At 48.5% G+C, this 23,166-nt stretch overlaps 2 protein-coding genes across 4 annotated transcripts; both read left to right on the plus strand.

The window, feature by feature from the left end:
• The first annotated feature begins 11,182 nt into the window (after positions 1-11,182).
• On the plus strand, positions 11,183-14,656 carry LOC119431527 (RING finger protein 151-like). 3 transcript variants are annotated; one of them, XM_049657069.1, is made up of 2 exons: positions 11,183-11,640; positions 13,421-14,653. In XM_049657069.1, exon 2 carries the CDS (start codon positions 13,453-13,455, stop codon positions 13,942-13,944), a length of 492 nt encoding a protein of 163 aa, XP_049513026.1. In that variant the 5' UTR covers positions 11,183-11,640; positions 13,421-13,452; the 3' UTR covers positions 13,945-14,653. The 3 variants fall into 3 exon arrangements, with proteins under 3 accessions (XP_049513026.1, XP_049513024.1, XP_049513027.1); XM_049657067.1 differs by having other exon boundaries at positions 11,192-11,640; positions 13,404-14,650; XM_049657070.1 differs by lacking the exon at positions 11,183-11,640 and adding an exon at positions 13,138-13,261 and having other exon boundaries at positions 13,421-14,656.
• Positions 14,657-15,918: 1,262 nt separating this feature from the next.
• On the plus strand, positions 15,919-22,749 carry LOC119431238 (uncharacterized). The gene is made up of 2 exons (XM_037698713.2): positions 15,919-16,587; positions 21,769-22,749. Exons 1-2 carry the CDS (start codon positions 16,383-16,385, stop codon positions 22,197-22,199), a joined length of 636 nt encoding a protein of 211 aa, XP_037554641.1. The 5' UTR covers positions 15,919-16,382; the 3' UTR covers positions 22,200-22,749.
• Positions 22,750-23,166: the final 417 nt, after the last annotated feature.

Below are 23,166 nucleotides of genomic sequence, written 5' to 3' on the forward strand. Positions count from 1 at the left end.
CTGGTCTTCAATCAATGTCTTTGATGCCAACTTGGGTCATTGGGTATGTCCCAGTAGGTGCGCGCCGCTCACCAGTGAACGTCTTTGACGTTAACTTTCATAACTAGGTATGTGTCCCTGTGAACGTGCTGTTCTACAATGACAAAAAAAAAGGTCCCTTCAGTTTCTCGGATGCTAAGCGGAATCGAGTCCACGTCACCAGGGTTCCTCAAGGACAGCAACCCGACGCATTAGCAGGCTGCGCCACAAATTCACTGTGTATGTGCCGCTATTCAATGAACCTCTTGCCAATTTGTGTTACCGACTACGTGTCACTGGGTTTGCGAGGGAACAACTGTCGGCGTTCACGGGCACCGGCGCGCCACGCTTCTGGTCTTGGAGGCCACCCGTGAACTTCTCGGCAGTGCCGTTAGATGGCGCTGCTTGTCCAGAAAGAAGCGCGAGAGAGGAGCCCGGTTGCCGCATGACGCGTTTCCAAGCGTTCGAACGCACCGGCGCGCCGTGGATTTCGGAGGCCACGCACAAGCTTCGCGGCGGCGGCGGCGCTATAGATGTTGACGAGTGTTCCTACGGAAGCGCGAAATAGCAATCTAGCTGCGGTACACGCCTCATACGTACCTCGATTCGATTGTGGCAATACGCTGTTTCGCTATATTGATTCAGTGCTAAGCGCATCACCGTTGACAGTCATCGTGAGATGGGTTCCGGCGAATTTTTTTTTGCCTCAGAAGTGTCGGTGGTGGTGGTGTCACGCTAAAACTATCCAAAACATGCCGAAAACTCGCGTCTCGTTCACTTGGTATATACCAAAATTGGCCTAGAAGAGTACAAATGTATGACTAACATGAGTGATAGGTCATAGCATCAATAACATCACAAGCTCGTCAGTTACGTCACTATTAACGATAATAAAATCACGTGTGGCTCATACCCGCATCGGATATGCGGGTATGAGCCAGGGATATGCGGGTGTGAACCAGGGACGAGAAAGGAAGAGGGAAGAAAAGAAAGAAAGAAAGGAAGAGAGAAGGAAAGAAATAAATCACTGTGACGCATACCTGCATTGGATATCCGACACGCGTTATGACGAATCAGGTGACAAGCGCGCGACCAATCAGGGTCGTCGCGAGGAGGGAAATGGAAGGAAACGGGGTTGGCGCGCGCTCCGCCGGGCTTCCCTCGTCTCGGATCAGTTTCGGCGTACGGATGGGAAGGCCTCGCGCGGTGCGTTCTGCAAAGGAGCAGGCTGCGTTTGATGAACGCCGCCGCGAACTCGCTCGGGAAAGAGCTCGTCGTCGACGTCCTGACTCTATAGCGTGAGGGCTTCCGTAGCCGAGGCTCGCCCTCAGCGAAGAGCCGAGAATCTCGAGGCGAGAGCTTCCGAAGCCGAGGCATGTCGTGAACTTTACGTTACCCTGACGAAGGTCAGATACACACACGACCAAGCTTCGCTTACCCCCATTTTCTCGCCAGGGGAAGGGCTGGTGATTTCTTTCTTTTTCTTTTCTTGGACGTACCGACCGCCTACACCAGAACGTACTTGTTTAAGACAGGGCCCATTTGTATTCGGTGCGCCATTTCGGCATGGCATGGGTTTTGTTTCGGGTTTTGCCCCTCCAAAGTTAGGAGATGCAAACCACCGCGCATACAAAAGAAAGCAAAGGGAGCGCAAAAGAACGCAAGTCGGGCAGTGGGGCTTTGGATGCGCAAAGACGCCTGGGTGCGCTATTCCTTAAAGCTCCCTAAAATACGCGATTGGGTAGCAGATAAAGAATTTCCTACTGCCTTGAGATGGAGATATGGGCGCAATCCAAGAAATGAAGCTCGTGCTGATTTGCTTATCCCCGTCAGGACTCGTCGACACACTTCGACTTTGTAATATTTCGGCTTGGTTTCATTTTCATGTTTCTCATTTAAACTCTTTTACTCGCTTTCCGCGTCTTTTTTCGTATCGTTTCAACCAGCTTCAGCGGAAGTATGAAGGGCTGCATGTTGTATGGAGTACATGTTCAGCTTTCATTAAACTAGCCCTCTCCTCGACTATAATGTATGTACACACCACTTAAGGAAAGCCCTTGTGTGACAGGCTAACACCATCGTAAGTTTGCGCGTCGGCCTAGAACTTTGCAGGTAGCACACATTGTATCGCACAGAGGTGAAGCAGCATGACCCGTATTCGTGCAGGCATACCAGGATGTGCGGTAACAGCTGGTACGGTAAACTGATTCCCGTTGGAGTTGAGGGCTGCTTATCTGCGAGGCTATCTCTGTCCGTGCCTATAAATAGCAGCACGCCCACGGCTGGAATAAATTGAAATCATCGATTGGTGAAAACACCTGTGTAAGCCCCCAGTGTTAGGCATCAATGACGTGAAAACACGGACGCCTAAACATAGCTGCTTACAGCAATCTCTCGAGTGCATGGGAGGATATATTTTTGGCTCCGGCCTTGGTCGGCCGGCCACGGTAAACTGATTCCTGTTAGAGTTGAGGGCCGCTTATCTGCGAGCCTATCTCTGTCCGTGCCTATGAATAGCAGCCCGCCCACGGCTGGAGTAAATTGAGATTATAGGTAGTTTTCACGTTTTTTTTTTTTTTTCATATATTTGCTGTGGGCGATAAAGGCGCCCTTGGTATGGCGGTGAACGTCCGACCGCCAACCACCAGTTAACGACATCGTTGACGAAATTACTCGCCCTGTTCAAGTTAAACTATTTGCTGACGACTGTGCGTTGTTTAAAGAAGTTACTTGCCACGAAGCTCAATTAATGTTTAACAGTGATCTGAACGATAATAAAACTGTTTACATTTCCGTAACAAAAACAAATAATAAGACGTATGTCTTGTTGTTGGGCTAGTTGGTACATAATTGAATTAGACGCGTACCACCCTCTGATGCTGTGCGTCTAATTCACGCCCTGTCCTACCATGATATGGTATGGTAATACTATATTAAGGTTTTACGGAACGCGCGTCAGCACTTAGCGGGCTACTCCCACGTCGGTACAGAAAGGCCGAGCCTCTCTGCTGCGTCGCGGGCCCGATGGACCGCCCATAGCTGTGCTTCAAGATCGGGGCTGCTTAGGGCAGTCTCCCATTTGGACGAGGTGACGCCGTCGCGTAACGCGGGGCACCGCCAGAGCATGTGTTCCAGGTCAGCTAGGTCTGAGCATAGCTCGCAAACATTGGTAGATTGTATCTCAGGATAGATTCTGTGTAATAGTGTGGGGTTAGGGTATGCCCCGACCTGGAGTAACCCGAGTGTTAACGCCTGTGGTCTGCCTAGTTTCCTATGTGGCGGAGGATATCGTCTCCGTCCCATGTAAAAATGTTTGGTAAGTTCGTTTTATGAGGAGGGGGGTCCCGATTGTCCATAAAGTCAGCGCCGCGCCACCCGGTAGCTAAACGGTCAACGACACCTCGCGCATCTCTGTTGGCCGACTCGTTGAGGCTGGGCGGGGCGCCCTCCATCTGCCCCATGTGTGCGGGGAACCAGATCATCGTGTGCGACTTGATGTCCTTGTCCCGCAGAATGCGCAGGACCTGCTCCGAAACGGTGCCCTTGGCGAAAGCTCGGACAGCCGTCCGCGAGTTGCTGTAGATCGTGGTCCTTCTGTCGTCCAGCAGGGTCAGGGCTACGACAACCTGCTCCGCCACCTGGGCCGACTTCGTTCGAACCGTCGCAGAGTTCGTGATTTTCCCATCGTGATCGATGCTCACCGCTACGAACGCCGTCCCGTCGGGGTACCGGGCAGCGTCAACAAAACAGCAATCCCGAGCCTGTTCCCGAGCTTTGTCCAGGAGAGCCTTAGCCCTAGCTCGTCTCCGACCCACGTTGTATTCGGGATGAACGTTGCGTGGAATTGGAGCGACGACAATGCGTTCCCGCTGTTCCCGAGGGAGACCGCAGAAGCAGGACTCGATTTCCGCCGGAGGAACCCCCAGCTTCCGCAGGATGCTCCTACCAGCTTGGGTGGTGGACAGCCTGGCGTACTGCGCTCTCTCCTGCGCTTCCGCAATCTCTTCCAGCGTGTTGTGCATGCCGATGACGTATCAGTCTCTCCGAGCTTGTGTACATGGGGAGGCCGAGGGCCCTCTTGATAGTCCATCCTGATGAACGTGTTGAGCTTGTCCCTCTCCGACCTTTGCCAATTGTGCATGGCCGCCACGTAGGTAAAATGACACATCACAAAGGCGTGCAAAGATTGTCATCCCCAAGACCCTGCTACCGGTTGGCAACTCTACGTATGAGTCTGATGGCATCATCCGTTTTCTTGGCTAGTTTAGACACCGTCAGGTTATTGGAGCCGTTCGATTCGATCGTCATACCTAGGACCCGGAGGGAGTCCACCCTGGGGATGACCTCACTTGTCCGTAGAGTGATGTCGGCGTCCTCTACCGGCTTCCAACGCTTCGGTTTGGGCCCCCTTCGTCTGGACCTGTAAAGGAGCAGTTACGATTTCCGAGGGGAACACCGAAGTCCGGTCGGATTAAGATATCTTCCGTGATCTCGATGGCTTCCTGCAACGCAGCCTCCACCCGTCCGTCACTGCATCCGGCACAGCAAATGGTGACGTCGACTGTGATTAAATCCCTCGACTTCTGAGAGACTCGTCGACAGACCGATCATGGTAAGGTTAAAGAGGGTCGGGGTTATGACAAGACCCCTGTGGCGTCCCTCTGAAACCCAGCCTTACTGAGTCCGAAACGAGGTCTTCCGTCCTGAGAGTGGCTTCTCTGTCCGCAAGGAACGATCGCGTGTAGTCGTGGAAGTGCTTGCCTAACCCGAGGCTAGATATCTGGCTCAAGACAAAGGAGTGGAAGACGCAATCAAAGGCCTTCTCCAGGTCTAATCCAAGTATGGCTCTCGTATCCCTCGTGTTGCGGTCAATCACTTGATATTTGATCTGCTTCATGGCACCCTTTTAGGCTTTTTTTTTCTTCCACTGATGCTGTGCGTCTAATTCGCCTTAAATAAAATATCGCTTGTGTATAACCTCGGCTCTGAACCACCACACCCAAAGTCAGTCCCCATAGATATCTTGGAAAATCACAATAAACAGTGATTTCAGCTGGAATTTCGACATTTCTAACATATGCGACTGGTCTTTTACGAAACTTTGTCTTCTTAAACCCCACCAAAACACGCTCGCCTTAGCACTGGATTACTTGCTTACACTTCGCTCATCCGACCGAAACTAGAATATGCCTGTATTGTGTGGGACCCTTATCAGAAAACTAAAGTTAACGCTGTAGAGACGATTCGACGAAAAACTGTAAAGTGTATTTTTTTTCTGAATATTGACTAAGTAAATTTTCCGTTATCTCCCAATGAGTTGACTTAGTATTCAGGCACTGGCAGTTACGTAACACGCACGCACACACACACGCACACACGCACACACGCACACACACGCACACACACGCACACACACGCACACACACGCGCACACACGCGCACACACGCACACACACGCGCACACACGCGCACACACGCGCACACACGCGCACACACGCGCACACACGCGCACACACACGCACACACACGCACACACACGCACACACGCGCACACACGCGCACACACACGCACACACGCGCACACACGCGCACACACGCGCACACACGCGCACACACACGCACACACACGCACACACGCACACACACACGCACACACACACGCACGCACGCACACACGCAAACACACGCAAACACACGCACACACACACACGCAAACACACACACACACACACGCAAACACACACACACACACACAGAGAGAGAGAGAGGGAGACTGCAATGTCTTTTGTATTTCTTTGCTTAAAAACAACCGTTTGTCCCTCCTCCTACGGCCTTACGTTAAACCACTTGTAGCGTGTGAAACGCGGCATCGTCACTCTGGTCCTTGAACAACTCATAACGGCGGCACTAACCTTTTTAATTTTTCTTTCTTCACACGCACTATGGCAGATTGGAACAGCCTGACATTATAGCAACTGACAAGCACTCATTCTATTGAATGCATGTGTTTGATGTCAACGGTATTGCCATTTGTCAATCTTGTAACTGCTTTATTTATTTTTACACGTTAATTTTCTTTCGTCCATTCGACATTTTCTTCGATTGTCATTATCTTTGGTATGCTAGAATCTTCGCTTGTTTATCAGCTGGCGTCTGGTGCTTATTCCCCCTTTTCTCGTGAGATTGGGTACACGTTTGTACGTATTGCCTTCATTCTTGCTGTCTTATGAACTCCGATCGATATTGTTTTAATGTATGCCATTCAGCGATTAGTGTACTTTCAGCGAATCTTATTTATTCGCCTCTATCATTCTTGCTGATCACTGTATACGTTGTATCGAGCGGGTGTGTGTGTGTGTGGTGAGTGTGTTTTGCATATGTTAACGTATTTGTCCCTCCTGCTTGGGAACCCTGATTTGGGTCTGCTGTATTGCAGAAATAAAAAAAATTACTCCATCTCCCGCTAAAGGGAACCATGTGTGGATGCGAAGCAGCGGGGAGATGGTTAGCTTGAGCGGGAGATGGTTTCGCGGCAGCGGCCCGAGCGCTCATCGCGGCGCTGCACAGGAGAGAGAATGAGGCGCGCGCGCTCCGTCATTTTCATACCGCGGAACCACCGTGGCGCCCCCAGCTGAGTATGCAGCTGTCGCACCTCCTGTCGAGCGCGCCGCTCCGGATTCATAGAGGAGAGAAAAGGGGGGAGCGCAGGAGAGGAGAGAGAGGGGGACGGGACGCGCATCCGCTGTGGGGTTTGGGACGCGAGACAGAGTCGCCGGCAAGAAATGCTTCGCATTTAATAAAATAACTGACAACCAACAATTACGAAAACATCAGATGAGTCTTTATTCCAATCGATGTTTATTTAACTCCAAGAAAGAAAAGTGGGGGGGGGGGGGAGAGATGGGAAAACGTCGGTTAGAAACAACTCGACAAAGCCCGGTCCCGTTACCTGCAGCTCGATGGCGCTGAATAACTACATAGAAAGAGCAAGAAATATAAAGTCGAACACGTCGACAGCAACTACAGAAGACATTACAATTTACGCTTACAAGAAAATTATTTCATTTCACCTTATTTTCGTTAAAAAATTGATACGTTTTTTTAACCGCAGGATTCATGGCCAATCGCCCAGAGTGGGTTGCGCCATTTCACCAAGGACCAAGAACAAAAAGATGTACTGCGCTCGCTTATGGCGGCCATATATAGCCATCCTCAGAATTCGTGCTAAATCGATATGCCTGGCAAACTTACTAGCTAACACTCGTAGATTGCAATATGCCCTGTAAATTTATTAGCTAGAAACTTAATTAGTGCAATTTGTTTTAGTTAGCCAATTCCTCATTTGATTGCTCGAGGAAGTAATGTCCGACTCGTCGAGTAATTTAGTTCAAAGGGTTAGAATCGTGTTATCTGCCACAGACGATTTTTCAAAATTTTGTGCAGTCAAAAAAAAAAAAAAAAATGAGAACATCCTATATATAAGTACCACTGCGCATACATGTACACCCTTGAAAAAAAAATGTATACGGACCACAGGCTTGTCGAAGAAATACCTGAACTTTATAATTCAGATGGGCAAGCTAAACTTAACAAGTATGCTGGAAAGTTCGTCATGGGAAGTTTGGACTGCATTCGTCCGTTTCAAGTTAGATTCATAAGGGGAGAAAAAAAATCGACTTCATCACGGAACTTCTGGTCCGTATATATTGCTCAGAGCGTGGACGCGCGCTTGTGCTTCATATCGTTCGCTTAATCCTCGATCAAACACTCAACGTGAGTGCCTCTAAAAATCTTTCCACGCATACGGCTCCACCTTCAAAGGGGTGTCTGCGGCAGCAGGCGTTTGCCGAGTTGGCGACACCACGGACCCGAACACATGAGGGTCGGACCCACCTGTGTTTAGCCGTGCACGGCTTAGCCGTGTCCGGATAAAACGGGATCCTGGTGGTAGAGCCGTCGCCGAGTGCTAGTACCTTTGATGTCATTCGGCGGAGGCAACACGCCACTTCCGCCCCGCGTAGGCGTTACGCAGGCTTCACGTACGTGTTACCCCAGCACTGACTCATCCGGGGGTAAATGAGCGGTCGCCTTTTCCGATATCCCTCTACTCGATGTATTGCTTTCCTATCAACTTTCATTTTTATGGCGTGATCTCCTTCCTTCCTAAATTATTACGTTTCATACTGCGCCGACTTCAGGTGGGCAGTTACCTCCACGGCACTCTACTACACGCGATGTACCCCTCAACATATCTAAGAGACTGCGAATTCTGCAATACACCAAACACCCTTTACCACATAGTCTGGGTAAGCAAAAAGAACCCGCGGACAACGCCCATCCAAGCACCAACACTGAGCCGAGTGGGAGGCCCAGCTGACAAGCCCGAGACCTGAGGACCAGCTACGGCTGGTGAACAGGCGAAGACTATCCGCACAGAGCCACGGCTGCCTGGAGGGTGTTCGCCCACCTTCGGGCATTGTCAGCTTGGTCTCTGTAATATTATTCACTCCCTCCCAGGTAGCCTATAGGTTAATGTACTATCGTTTATTCAGCGTTGGGTATATTATTCAGGCTAAAGTAGCTCTACACAGCTGGCGTCTGTGATTCCTTCAGGTTACTTGTTGTGCTCGGTGGTGGGCGTCTGGCATCACAGCTGAAATCAATTAAACCTCAATGGCTCCAACGCCATTTCCACGACTGCTTGATCATCCTTTATCGAAAGGGGGATACACCAATGAATGTTTTTTTTTTCATCCGACAGAAAAATATTCCCAGGTTTCCATGTGATACAAAGTGAGAACCCCGAGAAGACTGCAACCTACAAACCTGCAAAGTGGCCAACGGTAACCTCCTCCTCGACAAACGCCAGTATGAGAAATTACCTAGGCTTGTTGCACTTGATGACACCCCAATCTCCACAAGGCAGCAATGTTCTATATGCAGGGCACGAGGCCGGGTTATATCACAAATGTAAGCTAAACGCAGCCTATTGAGGGTTGGAAAGACCAAAATGCCACGAATGCGCAGCGGATTTGACCAAAGGACAAGGAAATCTTAGCACCTCATCCCAACATTACGCACAAGCACACTACCTGAGTACACTGTAACAGGCTATGTTAAAGTACACATTCGACCCTACATTTCAAACCCACGCTGCTGTTTGAAGTGATTAAAGTTCCGGTCACGATTCTCGGAGCTACCGAGGCCACCCTACGTGTGCAAAACGTGGTGTGGACTACCACCCTTCAGACAGCCGCGACGGCATACCCCCACAGCGCAAACTCCGACGGTGGGCACCCTGCTGCGTGTACTCTAGGGTCTTGTTTTGCATGGAAGAAGGAAATGGAAGTGATAACCCTTAAGGGTCAAACAGAACATCTCGTTCAAAGCAGCGCACAAACGTCTCTCATTCACACAGGGTGCTTCAATGTCCAATATGGCTCGGCAGGGGGCAGTGTCACAATGGTTCTCGACGAACGTTTGGACCACTCCCAGTGAACCTACTGAATCCACTGAGCGGAAGCAGTCTGCGTTGCTGCTCCATCACCCAGCAAGAAAAGCTGGCAGATCTCTTGCCTAGCGAGCTTTAGGGCCTTTTCGCGGGCAGAGAAGCCGAAATTACCCGCGAGAGCATAACCCAGCGACCGGGCATACAGAGCTTCGGTGAAGGTGATGGATACATCGCCCTGTACATCGGCGTCTCAGGCGCCGAAGGAACGGTGCAGACGCTAGGAGCCCGCCAAAAAAGACAAATCCCTTATCACGGGGCCTGGAAAGGGCCGTGCAAGCTAAGACGATCCTTCTCTCTTTGGCACAAAAGAGAAACACGTTCAATACGGATTCACAAATATCACTGTGCAACGTCATGGGACTACTCCACCACCTCGACAATGTCTTTTCTTTTTATTCGCTTGAACTGCCCCGCAGCATAACCTTGGGATGAAATAAATGTAAGCATGTACGAAGCTTTAATTCATGCAGATACAACAAAACTGACTTAGATAACGTGTTGTCCGTGATCCATCTTTCGTAGTCTTCAGGTTCGTCAGTTCTTAACTTCACACCTCCAAGTTCCATTTCGCGGACTGTCTTTGTCCCAGTGTTAGAGAAGTCCGATGCATAAGTTGAATCCAAGTGTGCTGCGTTGTTCAAGAGACACATTTAAAACCTACATAAACTAATGTTCTTCCGCAATTCGCAGTTTTCCGCAATGTCGGCAACGACGTTAAGCCTTGATCGTCCGGTGGTATAGGAGAGTTGATAAGCGTATAGCATGTTAGGCTTTAGGACTCCGAATGCCTATTGGGACAGTTGCAGATCCAGACGTGTTGCTTGGAAAACTAGTTACAATCTCTCCTCTGTACCGCCTAATTATAAACTCCACAGAACGGAATTTCAGACTGTAATTGAAGAGCTTCCTGAACGTCACATACTGATTGGTGATTTCAACGCACACAATAGTCTCTGGGGAGACTTTCGATGCGATGAATGAAGCCGGTTAATACAACATTTCTTTGTTTCTTTGGTCGCATACTTATTAAATATATAAAGAGCCAACATTTTACAGCCTTGCGCATAACACATCTAGTTCTATAGACTTGAGCATGATGTCCTTACAATACTATCTTACTTAGAATAGAAAGTTCTTACGAACCCTTATTGCAGTGATAATACCCCCATCTGTCTCAAAACTACAAAACAACATGATTGTCCCCCACATGCACCTCTATGGAAAGTAGCATCTGCAGTAGCATCGCTCTTAATAACTTTCCGTGGCATAAATGACGCTGCCGCCTATTTTACTGTTCTTATAATTGACGCAGCATTAGAGTGTTACTCCACAAGCGAATGTGGCCCCAACGCGTTCCATGCTGGAGTGAAGAATGTATACAAATGCGCGTGATAATGACAAAGCCTGGAACCTGCTCCCAGATTTGCCAATGGCAGAAAAGCTCATAAACTTCAGCCATGTCAAGTTACAGAGATGACCAACTCTACGTATTGCTAGAAGAGAGAGCTAGAAAACAAAAATGCATCTCGAACTTAAATTCCTATACGCAAGAAGCAAACGTATGATACAGGCTTAAGATAATTAACAGGTCAGCAGCCTCTTAAGAAGCAGATTAAGCTTCGCTTTCGTACGTTTGGACAGCAACTCGAATACATGTTTTCTGCGCTGCTCTGTATAAGTCGGACAGTTAATGCATGCCACGCAAAACATCATTTTCCGCTATGCGTGTTCTAAAAAGGGCAGCAGTTACCAAGGTGCTGACTTTGTGCCTCGACGTTCAATTATCTGGCATTTCTTCCATCCCGCTATCTCGACTCTTGATTCTACGAAACGACCTCCCGTATCGCGCACCGGGCGACGTGTGGCTGAGATACCTCCTATCAGAAGCGGGTCTGTACTTTCCGCTATGAGACAGATTGCTGCTGGCTTACATCAAACTATTCACGTCGTGTCTAGGTAATCAGTGCACCCCGGACAGACCCGCAGCATTGAAGAAAGCGGGTGAGCTGTTTATTTTGTCCCAGTGAGGAGTCCGATCCGCTGGCTTCTTTTTCGTCCGAAGCACTGGATTGTGGATACGTGCGCGCGAACGACTCCTTTCTTCAACACAGGTGAGTGTGGTATTTGGGATCGGATTGTGGGCTGTCTACGCATCCTAATGCGTGGCAATTAAACGCTCGCTTCGTGGCTTACGCCTTATAGAACTGAACCTGGACTGTGTGTAGACATCTTGTAGAGCATTCTTTCTTACAGATTGCCCACTGGGGCTGTGTAGGATGTAAGGGAAGCTAACGTGGGGAGCCGATGTTCTTGTTGAGATGAAGAAAAGACAAATTTAGTCGGGCAGGCCATGTAATGGTGTAATGCAGAGTTGGTCTATTAGGTGGTCTATTAGAGGTGGTCTATTACAGTTTCAGAACTGGTGCCTTCAAGAGAAGCGAAGTGCAGTCGAGGCTGGCAGAGGACCATTAGCTAGGAAATCGCTGGGAGAGGACTTCGTCCTGCAGTGGCCGATCATGAAGAAATGATTGATTGATTGACCGATTTACTTATTTATTTAGATATTTATTTATTTATTGAAGAAGACGAATGTCTATCAGACCTTCATTCTTGGCTTCCTAAAGAAGTAATGCGTTTTATTTTGAATATTTGTCGGTTTACTGCTCTATATCTAAAAATATCCCACGGTTAAAGCATACGTCGTTGAAGACGGCTAACAGAACTCATTAACAAGTCTATTTTCACTTCGGTCTATTAATAACAACTTCCGAACGGGTCGCCCGCAGAAAGTCTATAGGTACTCATCGACTACGACTAAGGGTGTGTGAACGTTGACTTTTTTTTTTACGTAGTTTTCGAGGAGCCGTTATTGCTTGACATTTTATCAAAGAGCGTCTCTAGCTTGTATTTTGTTTCTGTGGCATAGGTTTGAAGATTGCTAAAGTGTGTATGTTTGCGCGCCCGCTACGGAGAACGTACGCTTCGTCTTTTTGTTCCCTACATCTGTTCGTATACTGAACAGCTTCAAGCTTCTGCTGAGCGAGTATGTTTAAACCGCGACAGAGTGTAGAGCCGAAAGTCTTCGGGTTTGTCAATGAACAACCTATCAGACTCGTAGAAAGATGTCTATAGATTGTAAACAACAGCTTTGAGCAGCGCGATGCAGGACACACCAAAAGAACCACAGGACGGAGCGTTGTTCCTGCGGTTCTTTCGCTGTGTCCTGTGTCGCGCTGTTTAAAGCTGTTGTTTGCGAGATGTAGAAACCAGCCCAAATGCACACATTGTTAACTTCTACAGATTCCCTATGCACTTAATTTTTGTGTGGGAGCAGACCGATTGCGGCTGCTATGGAGAGATAAGTGGGTTCGGGGGGGGGGGAGGAGGTAAATAACACACGTGATAAAGGGGACTATCGCGTGGCTACTGAGCCCCATTATCTCGACGAACGTAGATATTATAGCGCTCCCTTCTGCTTCGATAGAAATGCAAGAACTAGCGCGTGCTTACATTTACGTGCATGCTAAAGAACCCCAGGTGGTCGAAATTAATCGGAGCCCCACCCCGCTCCCCCTCCCCCGAAACAAACAACAACCTGTCTTCCTTTCTCATTGTGTAACTTTTTATATGTATATATGCACGAGAAGACTTGTGTGCACTCTCATCCTCATGTACGATGGATGACTGTCCCAGGAGCTGGACACTAAATTCTTGGCCGATACCCCACGGATGGTATGTGCTATTTGTGCAGAGGAACAACAACCTCACGCAGTACTTTGTGTAGTTGTTCTGCGCCTCTTTTGCTTCCTCGTGTTCCGCGCTGTTCCCTAATCCAAGATGTTCAACCTACCAGCCAACAAGTTCACTTTATTAGACGATTTCTTAACGCAGAAACGAAGACCTTTCTCCCTGTCACCAGGAAGATGAAGCCGACGGGCTGCCAGTACCGCATGACGGGCTTTGGCGATTTCCTGGAATGGCGCACTCTGCGATTCGCCGAACCCTTGCCCAAGATCCGGGTGTGCGCGCTGTGCGGCGTCGTGGCCTCCGTGCTCAAGTTGCTTCCCTGCACCCACGTCCTGTGCGAGTCCTGCGAGGGCCAAGCCGTGGACAGGGATCGCGTCTGTCCCATAGAGGGCGCCAGCTTCGACGGCGAAGACGTGCAGACCATGCCGTTTCCGCGGCGCGACCTCGGCGAGCGCCGGGTGTTCTGCTTTAACAACACCGGCGACGGCGAAGGGTGCGACTTCTCCGGGAAGCTGGAAGAGATGGAGCAGCACTTCGTGGTGGACTGCTTCCACGGTCGCGTGCAGTGCTCAAAGTGCGCGGGCGAGGTCGCCCGCAAGGACGTCTTCGAGCATTACGTCGGATGTGCGGGTGGCGACGACTGGAGGTACGGCGCGGGCTTAGTCTGACATCGTCATCGTCACCATTCGTGAAATCTACCTGATTTACGCGTGCGGCACCAGGAAGCGCGGCTCGCGGTACAAGCCCGCCTGTGGCGTAGACTGGTGGCGTAAAATGAAAGCTGCCGTTTCGCTTCGCTCTTCCCACGAGCTGGGAATTCTGTGATTGTGTAATTTTGTAAATTCTGTAAGTTTACGCCTAGTGGACTCTCCATTTCGGCGGCCGCTGATTGGCTGGAGCTGAACTAGCGAGAAGGAAACTGGCTGTGGGCGCCTTTTTCTTTCTCGGTGCTACTACATATCAGCCGATCAGCACTTCAGCAGCAGACAAAATGGACGTGTCCACTACTAGGTGTACATTTCCAGAATACCAACCCTGGTTCTGATTGGGCACTTTGCGCACCTTTGCGCGGCTCCTGATTGAACGCACAGTCACTTCAGCAACAGTGGCGATACGGACCGCTTTATCGCGCAAAATGGCGAAGCTTCATTTTGCGCCGCCCCACTACGTCACCAGGGGGCTTGCACCGCAAGCCGCGTTTCGCGGCTCCGCGGGAACACTGCATAAGGAGGTGAACTTAACACATGATTTGACGGCAGTTATTGTGATCTTCATGGGCGTTCTTGAAATGTTTTAAACTTTTATGGCGATTCCCTGTAACTTTATAATGTATGCATGCGCCGTAGAGCTTGTAATCGAAAAGGTAACTGATGTATGCATGCTTAATTAGTAATATGCATAATAGTTTAATTAGTGAATGATTGCATTGTGATGTCCTCCCGGGCAGATAATTCACTGACAGTGACCTAATTCGAGTAACTTTTGCAGGCTTTTAAAAAAAAGTTGTAAAAAATGTTCGAAGCAAGAAAAACAAGCAATCCTTGGCAGATGTACGTATGTCAATCTAAGCAACTGCGCTCCTAAAGAAAAAAAAAAATACCCGCCGTGATTGCTTAGTGGCTATGGTGTTTGGCTGCTAAGCAAGATGTCGCGGGATCAAATCCTGTCCATGGCGGCCGCATTTCGATAGGGGCAAAATGCGAAAGCGCCCGTGTCCTTAGATTTAGGCGCACGTTAAAGAACTCCAGGTGGTCGAAATTATTCCGGAGTCTCCCACTACGGCGTGCCTCATAATCATATTGTGGTTTTGGCACGTAAAAAACCATGTACTTTTTTTTCTTAAAAACGTTTACACCCGTTGGGACTTATGATGTCCGACAACAATAATCGTCATCGGCCTTGCGTGCCTTTCCTTTCTTTACTGGTGCGCGCCCGGTGCTTCCAGGCCATACACAACATGCACGTCTTCAGCGGGACATAGCACTCTCGACAGGAAAGTAGCGAGCGTGGAGTTTTCAAGAACGGAAACGCAAGCGAGAATCATTGTTGAGGGACACGATAAGCCCCAAAGGGTGCAAACTTTTTTAATTAAGAGTGTGACACACCAAAGACAGCGAAGGTGACAAGGGAGTTCTCGCTCCTTCCGTCGGGAGCATAGTAGGGGTGTATTTGCTGGCTATTCTTAGTCATGATTCATCACCGACGCCGCCTCCGCGTTCCCAGCGACGCTCTGGTCACATGATCCACGCAGGCTGCGTGCTCAAGGTATAGTCAAGGTCATACTCATACTCAAGGTCAACGCATTAAGAGGATTATTCCTTTAGTACATTGCTCTGGCAAGGGAAATTGGATACTAATCATGCCGTCAGCTTTCTTTCATGGCCGCAGCTGTACATACTTTTCTTTTAGCTGGCCTCCAAAGTGGAGTCGGCAAAACGTGGCGTGTGAAACAAAAATTGCGGATTGTGAAACAATTGTAAAACAACTGCGGCTGTCAAAACCACACGAAAAAACTGTTAGTTGTTTTCTCATTTTTTTTTTATGTTTGCGTTCAATGAAGGGCTTATAGACCTCCAAACCCCAGAAAAATACTAACAAACCCGAGAGTGTCGCAAATAATTGAATATAGTATAGCTTTTCTACCGCCGGATTTTGGTTTCGTTTCCCAGGAGGATAATGTGTTGTGACGTCACGATACATTATCTGGTCACGTGGTAGCAGGACATTGCGACGTTCTGACGCGCGCTCCGATGTTGCTGCCAGAAGACCCAGCGGGCCGGACTTTAGTGTCAAAACATCGCAATGTCCTGCTCCAGCGTGACCACACACTGTATCGCGACGTCACGTCAGGGTATCCTCCTGGGAAACGAAACTGAAACCGACTTTAGAAATGCTATTATATTAATTTATTCACGGTGCTCTGAGGCTTGTTACTATTTTTCGAGGGCTTAGAGGTCTAACACCTTCACTTAACGCTAAAAAGGAACAGTCGAAAACGTCATGTCAGTACCCCCCCCTTTGACTCCCATCCCTCTTTCCAAACATACCGCCAGTTCGAAGTGGATTGTCATCCGACGGCCGAGTGAGCTTCAACGCCGAGGACGTAATGCGCTTGGCGTCAGCGCTGAGGGACATTCAGGATGGGCTGAAAAAGGCATCGCTCAACGATCCCACCGGCGACGCCAAAATTGCCGCGCTTCGACACAGGGCCAACTCGCTGGCCAACTTCCTCGATTTCTTGGACCCCCAGAGTGAAGGCGAACAGGGGGACAGGACGTCGCAACGCTACAGCTGGTGCGATTCCGAGACAGGTTGGTGCATTGAGCGGGCTTTGCCACACATCTAACGTGCCCTAATCTATAAGATGACCACGGTCTCGCTAGAAGCACTCATACAGTTGAGACATGCTTCTTGTTGCCTTGAATGATTGTGGGTACGGAGGGGATGATGTCACCGGTCTGCATATTCACACCTGAATAGGTGGTGTTCGAATTCACGCCCCCCACGATGGCATTGTCTGTATGACGGAAACGGGTCTCGAAGGCTATGTTTGTGCTTACTGCATGCGCCGGAATCAGTTTGAAAGCCGAAAACACTTCATTGACGCCATGTTTTAGACATCGCCTATTACGATTCTAGCCGCGGTCCGCCGTCTCGGTCAGGCCTGACGACTTGTGCGGAGAAGTACGCTTGCAGGTTCGGCATGGCGCCGCAAGAGGTCGCGGGTGCGATTTGTTGTCGCGGGGGAGGGAGGGAGGGGGGGGGGGGGCGAAATGCAGAAATGTGCATGTACTAGGATTTAGGTCTCAAAGGTATGGATGCCATAGGAAGGGAAGCGCAGTCGAGGGCGGAAGTAAAATTTGGTCGGGTGATGAGGAAATTTGCAGGCGCAAGTTGGTTATCAGCAAGCGCAAGACAGGGGTAATTGGAGACCGCTAGAGAGTCCTTCGCCCTGCAGTGGACGTCAAGAAATAGGCTGATGATAATGAACACTTAGCGGTCAAAAGTGTTCTCTCCACTACGACCGTGCTGTGCAGATTCGAGACGTTAATCCTCATAATCACTTAAAGCATTAAACACCATTTTGTTATTTTTTCCACGCGAGAAGCAAGATTTATAGAACGGGTGCCTGCATGGATATAAGCTGCTTTTAGGCAGCTTGGGTTAACCGAGGCAACCTCAATCTTGCGGCAGTGTTTGCGTCCAGTCAACAAGTGGAAAAAGTGGTCTCCAATCCACGCTGTGAAGGTGGTCGGACAGCGAAGCTGTAAACGACAAATACACAAATTACCCGTTGCGACGTAGCTTGAAATAAGCTTGAAATACATGGCGACATCCGCATGCACTTTACTTAATTATTAGCCCAAGACGTTTCAACGGCCTGCGACTTGGCTTGCGCCGCTACTTCGTGCACGTACAAAGAGTGGATCAGAGACAAGAGAAATGCACTTAGTCGCACTTTCGCCGCGCCTCACATGCACGCTGCTCTTCAGGAGTCCTCAATATACGTGACCTTTTCCATAACACTGTCACAACACAAATCAGTTACAAGGCGGGTCCTCCTTTTACATACGAAAGTGTAGTTAAGTCACTCACAGCTTCGTATGCTACAGTTGCCGCTTCCTGGCAACTGCAGCTTATGCAGCGATAACCTGTACCGAGAAAGGCTTTCGGTGAACGCTATTAGCGAAGGCGAGCTTTCTGGTTCTTTTTCTTTCTTTAACCCTCACGACCGGCGCCGCCAGTGACGCGGATGCGTAGGGTGCCTTGATGCCCAGTGCCGCCGTCCAGGGTGGAGACAACCCCGCTGGCGCCGCCATATTGTGTCACACGAGCTGAGACTCAGCTACGCTTGCGTTCATAAAGTGTTAATCGCGGCGCGATTCCAAGTGCTTTGCCTTGATGAGGATTTTTTTATCGGTGTCCCATCTGCATATCTTTATAACCAATAGCCGTTAACTCGTCGAAGGTCGAAGACGTAAATGTATGGCGCCGGGAACATGCCCCAAGTTGCCTAATTCAATCACATTTAATATGCCGTGTGTATGTTTAAAATACGCACTATTCTTTTTTTTGCGCTTCGATGCTTGGTATATATAAGGTTTGCGACCCCCTGTGTGTGGAAGTTTTTCTTTTTCGCTGTTGTATTTTGGTTTACACGTCACGCCTCCTTTACCGTAGCCAGCCACTCGCGCACGGCGGTTAGTTTCCCTTGCGTTGCGCGTGCTCTTCGCGTTCGTTGCAATTATTTGACGATATCTACGCGCAATTTTTGCTTTTTTTGCCCACAAAACTGTGTGCTGACAGGATTAAGCTGGTGTAAAAATAACTGCGATGTGAAAATAAGGTTAAGTTAGTGCTGTAGAGAAAAATGTAACGTAACTTGTCTGTGTCAATCTTGCGCAGTACACACAAGAAATCAAACGATGCACAAAATACATTTACTTATAATGTCTATAGTACAATCAATCATGAAAGAGATATGTACATGAAAAATTACATGTACTGTGTGGCGCCTGAAGGTTATGTTGAAAGACGAGATAAAAAATTAATTCGCAAGGTAGGCTCGACACACAATTCCGGATAGAGAGAGTTTTTTTTTATTTATTCATTACGTGGGGGGGGGGGGGGGGAGTTCAAGTGCGTACATCAACCTTATTACACACAATATAAATCGAAAACAAGAATGCAAACAAGAAAACGCAACCGCGGGTAATATTACTCAAGATATCCAGCCAGATATCCAGCCAAAATACATACATCAGCTACCATCGAATACGTCGCATCAGCCAAACACATCGATAGCGAGTACAGAACATTTCATAAATAACCATTAGAACACTGATAACTACATTGAAAAAATAAACAACACTGCATACATATCACGTACAAAAACAGTAAATGAAACTAAGACAGTCAAATACAGATTAGCAATGTTTTTCACTTCGAAAATATAGTCCATGATGATGTAGGGCTGTTGACTTTAACAGACGGCGCCCATCCTGTCGATTTCCCTCGTGCTGGTCCTCTTCAAAGTGTTTCTAAGTACAGGTAAAACAACAAAAGTGATTATTGATATGAAAGTTGCCTTGTAAATACAGAGAACCCATTACAGTGCTTAAAAATAAATTTTAGCAGAAGCAATGCTGTATTACCTCGCTTCACACGTTTCGAAGAAATGCACAGGCTACAACAGACACCATGCCAGAAAGCGCCGAAACATTTTGGTCCCATGATGCCCCTTAACTCTATTACACCTGGGCATACCGTGCACAGGCATTTAAAGACCGTCACAGTAGCCACTACGATCGGGAATGAGCATGAATGCCCATCGGCTTACGATCACCACGCTACAAATATGTACAAGTCTAAAAAATCAGCTATGTAACGTAACACCCTGAGGTCCGCAAGATATCTCCTGAGAAATCAGAGAAAATCACAATGTTTCGCTTACCACGTACAAAACAGCTGCTCTCCCCAGACGAAGCACTGCGTTCTTTAGTCCCAAATAACCAGTACCGAAAAAAGAAAAAAGAAACAAGAGACACACACGATGTGTGCTTCCCGTGAAAAAGGAAAATAGGTGGCTTATACGTGACGATTCGTAGCTAATGTAAGACTATTTCGCGGCTAAGCATCTTCGTCAGTCCTTAAAATAAGGGTACAGACTGCGCCCATCAAAACGAAAAAAGCCTATGCGACGCGCGCTCGCAAACCATACGCTACTCAGACAGCATCGGTGCAGTGCTTACTTAGTTCGTGAGCGAACGTAGGTACGTGAGCGAGGATCAGAGAATACTTTCTTATTTAAATGAAAAACACGGTGCGGTAGTCTAAACATTCTTGACACTTACCTCGCAAATGCAGGAGTTATCCGTTGCCTTGCAGTGATCGCGCTTTACTTGGGCTTCCCATCTCTTCCGTCGCTCTGGGTCCCGGGGGAAGCGAAAACAACGCAGTCCTTTACGCGTCGATCCGGCGCACTTGGGAACACAGCAGCCCGTCATGTCGACACGATGCACTTGATAGCTTGTCAGTCATGCGGCTGACCACTGTCTAGCAAGTAGAAGCGCCCGCGAAGCATCCGCGCGCACTGTGCCTCGAACTCAGCACCGGCACCAAGCAATCGCAACGGCTCGCTGTGACACAATATGGCGTCGCAGCGAGAAAGCGGCGGCGCGGGGGCGGTCAAAGGTTGGCACCACCCTGAACGGCGGCGCTGGCATCGAGGCACCCTACGGATGCGTGGAGGCGAGCGCCATCTGCTGGTAATGCAAAGAACCCGGTAGCGCGCGCCTTCCGAATGTTTGCCTATGGACACGAAGACCCATTGGGAGGTAGAGCTACACAGTTTTGCTGTAAAAATGATGCTAGTAATAACAACCATTGATAAACAGGTATACAGATGCCTTAAAAAAGAGCCGTATACCTATACACATCAAAGAATACAGAGCACATATGCGTCAATACACTTGTAAAGGGATGGTGAGGATCTACCGCGTTGTCTAAAAGAAACAAATCCGTACAATAAAAAGTATATAGACAGTAGCACGATGTGGTTTTCACGTCAAGGTACAGAAAGACATTATATTTGTTTTATGACAAAAATTTTATTGTAAGTACATGTACATATACCAGCGACAAATGGCGCTTCAGTTTTGTCAGTATCTTAGGAGGCGACAAAGCACATTGTGGTTGAATGCGAAGATATCCATCCCGAACCGTAGGAAATGTCAACCTTCCAGACATGTTCCGGTGTTTCGGTTAAGTAACAAGCTATAGATGGCTTGTTCTGGCTCTTTTTTGTGCGTTATTTTTATGATAAAGGTATTTATGATATGATTGATATGTAGTGATAAGATTTTTATGTAGAGTAGGTGAAAACATTGTAACTTTTAGCAGGTGCATCTAATTCGCCGGCTTGTATTCTCGCATCGCATTTCAACAATACTTGTTGCAGCGGAGCTGTTACATTGGAAAACGGTTTAAACCCTTAATGACCATTTATGATGCAAATTGGTCTATAACTCAAACCCTTACTACCCGTAAGGGTGTCGGAGTGTAAGTTATAGACCAGAAAACACCGTTAATTAAGGGTGTAAATTGGTTTGCAGTCTAAGCAGAGTTCCACATCGGTTTTCGTGAGGCGCCAGTGAAACATGTAAAAAATAGAAGCATGTAATTAATGATTTAGTCGCGATTAAATGAGTAATTGAAAAGCTGGAGAGTTAGATCGAATTACCCCGCACAAAGTACTACTGATAATAACATCAACCCTAGCACTTGTCGAATGGGTGCTGCAGTGCTACAGTTGTCTTACCAAGGGGGTCCGAGCTCCTCAAAAAATTGAGGGGAGTAAGGCCAAAGTCTTGGGTAGATTTCGGGCAGTGACAACAGAAGAACTTCCCTGAGGGCGCGACTTTGGGCTGCTCGGATTTGCACACATCTGCGAAGTATTTTTTTTACGAAAGTTATCTTTGGCTTCTTTGCAGGCACGGCGACGATCTGCAAGTTCGTGGGCGTCGCGTCCATGCGCAAGGCCGATGACCCGACGCTAAGACTCGGGCAGCCTCACACTCTGGAAGGATACAGCTTCAACTTGGCGTGCAAGTTCGAAAGGTCGTGGGGCAAACTTTCTGGCGTCTTCCTGCTCTTCGCCCTCTGCGCCGGCGACAAAGACGACATCGTGGAATGGCCGTTCGCCAAGCGGGTCACGCTGAGCATCGCCCACGCCAAGAAAGAAGGCAGCGACATCAGAGTTCCTGTGAATATATGCCCGGAAAAGGACGCGGAGTGCTTGAAGAGGCCTCAGGCTGACGTGGAACCGAGGTGGATACAGTCGGAGAAGGTCAGCTGGAAGCAGGTTGAGAAGAACGGTCTCGTCCATGACGACTGCCTGTTTGTCACCGTTGCCTTCGAGTAGCAACCGCCTTTGGACGACGACGCGTGTTGATCGACTCACTTCATAAGCCTAGACCTAATAGGCCTAATAGGCGAATAGGCCTAATAGTGTCCTAGAAAGGGTGGTCATGACGGGTACTTGTTGCTCCTATGGTCTACAGTACTGTAACGCATGGCGTTCGAGATCGCTTTGCGAGGAAAGCCGTCATGAAAGCTGCGTGTGGGGTATGTGATGGGAACGCCATTTTTACGCCGCTTAAACGAATAAACGTTTTCGTCGTGAGCCCACCTTCAAACAAGAGCTTCGTATTTCAGAAAACATAGACAATCGCTTTTAAAATGGATCCGCCATGTCGATCAGAACACGTGACGTGCCAAACAACTGGCTTTTCTGCTCAGTGTGTTTGCTCTCCTGTTTGTTTCTTCGTGACAATACGATTGGACATCGCATGAAACTTGCGTGGAGCTTGCGCTGTTTTCGAGCATGATTCGCTTCTTCTGACGTTTCGTGTCAGACGGCATTGCGCACTCAGTGCCTCACACGAGTTTATGATGCACATATTTTTAAATGTCTTATGATGATGATGATGATTTATTGGCATCCCCTTTGAAACGGGGTGGCGACAAATAGTCACCTAGCCTGCTTGATTTAATCAGGTATACTACACATGTTCTTTATCTAGCATTTTTGTATACCTTTTTCAAAAATTTAGCTTGTACCGCTGCCTATGATTTTAAGAGATCAGGTCGTATCCATCTTTTCCCTGCTTTTTTTCCACCAGTACTCTAATCGTCTCTTGCTGATCTCTACGGCTGATCTGTTTATGTTTCCTTCCACTTTAAACCCAAGCGCTTCTGGGAGTTGCACGTTACCTACGGTTCTCGCTGGGTGGATCCCGTCCCATTCCATTAGGATGTGCTGAGTGGTCTCTGGATCTTTACTTAATAAATTCTGTAGAGCGCCGCTCCGCGGGCGCTTCGCGCACTCG

The sequence above is a fragment of the Dermacentor silvarum genome, chromosome 10 (assembly GCF_013339745.2).
Source record: "Dermacentor silvarum isolate Dsil-2018 chromosome 10, BIME_Dsil_1.4, whole genome shotgun sequence".
NCBI lineage: Eukaryota > Metazoa > Arthropoda > Arachnida > Ixodida > Ixodidae > Dermacentor > Dermacentor silvarum.

Bases quoted from the DNA above. Each gene is read 5' to 3' on its own strand.
- LOC119431527 (XM_049657069.1), top strand. From the start codon at position 13,453: ATGAAGCCGACGGGCTGCCAGTACCGCATGACGGGCTTTGGCGATTTC.
- LOC119431238 (XM_037698713.2), top strand. From the start codon at position 16,383: ATGCGCTTGGCGTCAGCGCTGAGGGACATTCAGGATGGGCTGAAAAAG. The intron at 16,588-21,768 runs GTTGGTGCATTG...GCTTCTTTGCAG, and splicing joins CTGGTGCGATTCCGAGACAG to GCACGGCGACGATCTGCAAG.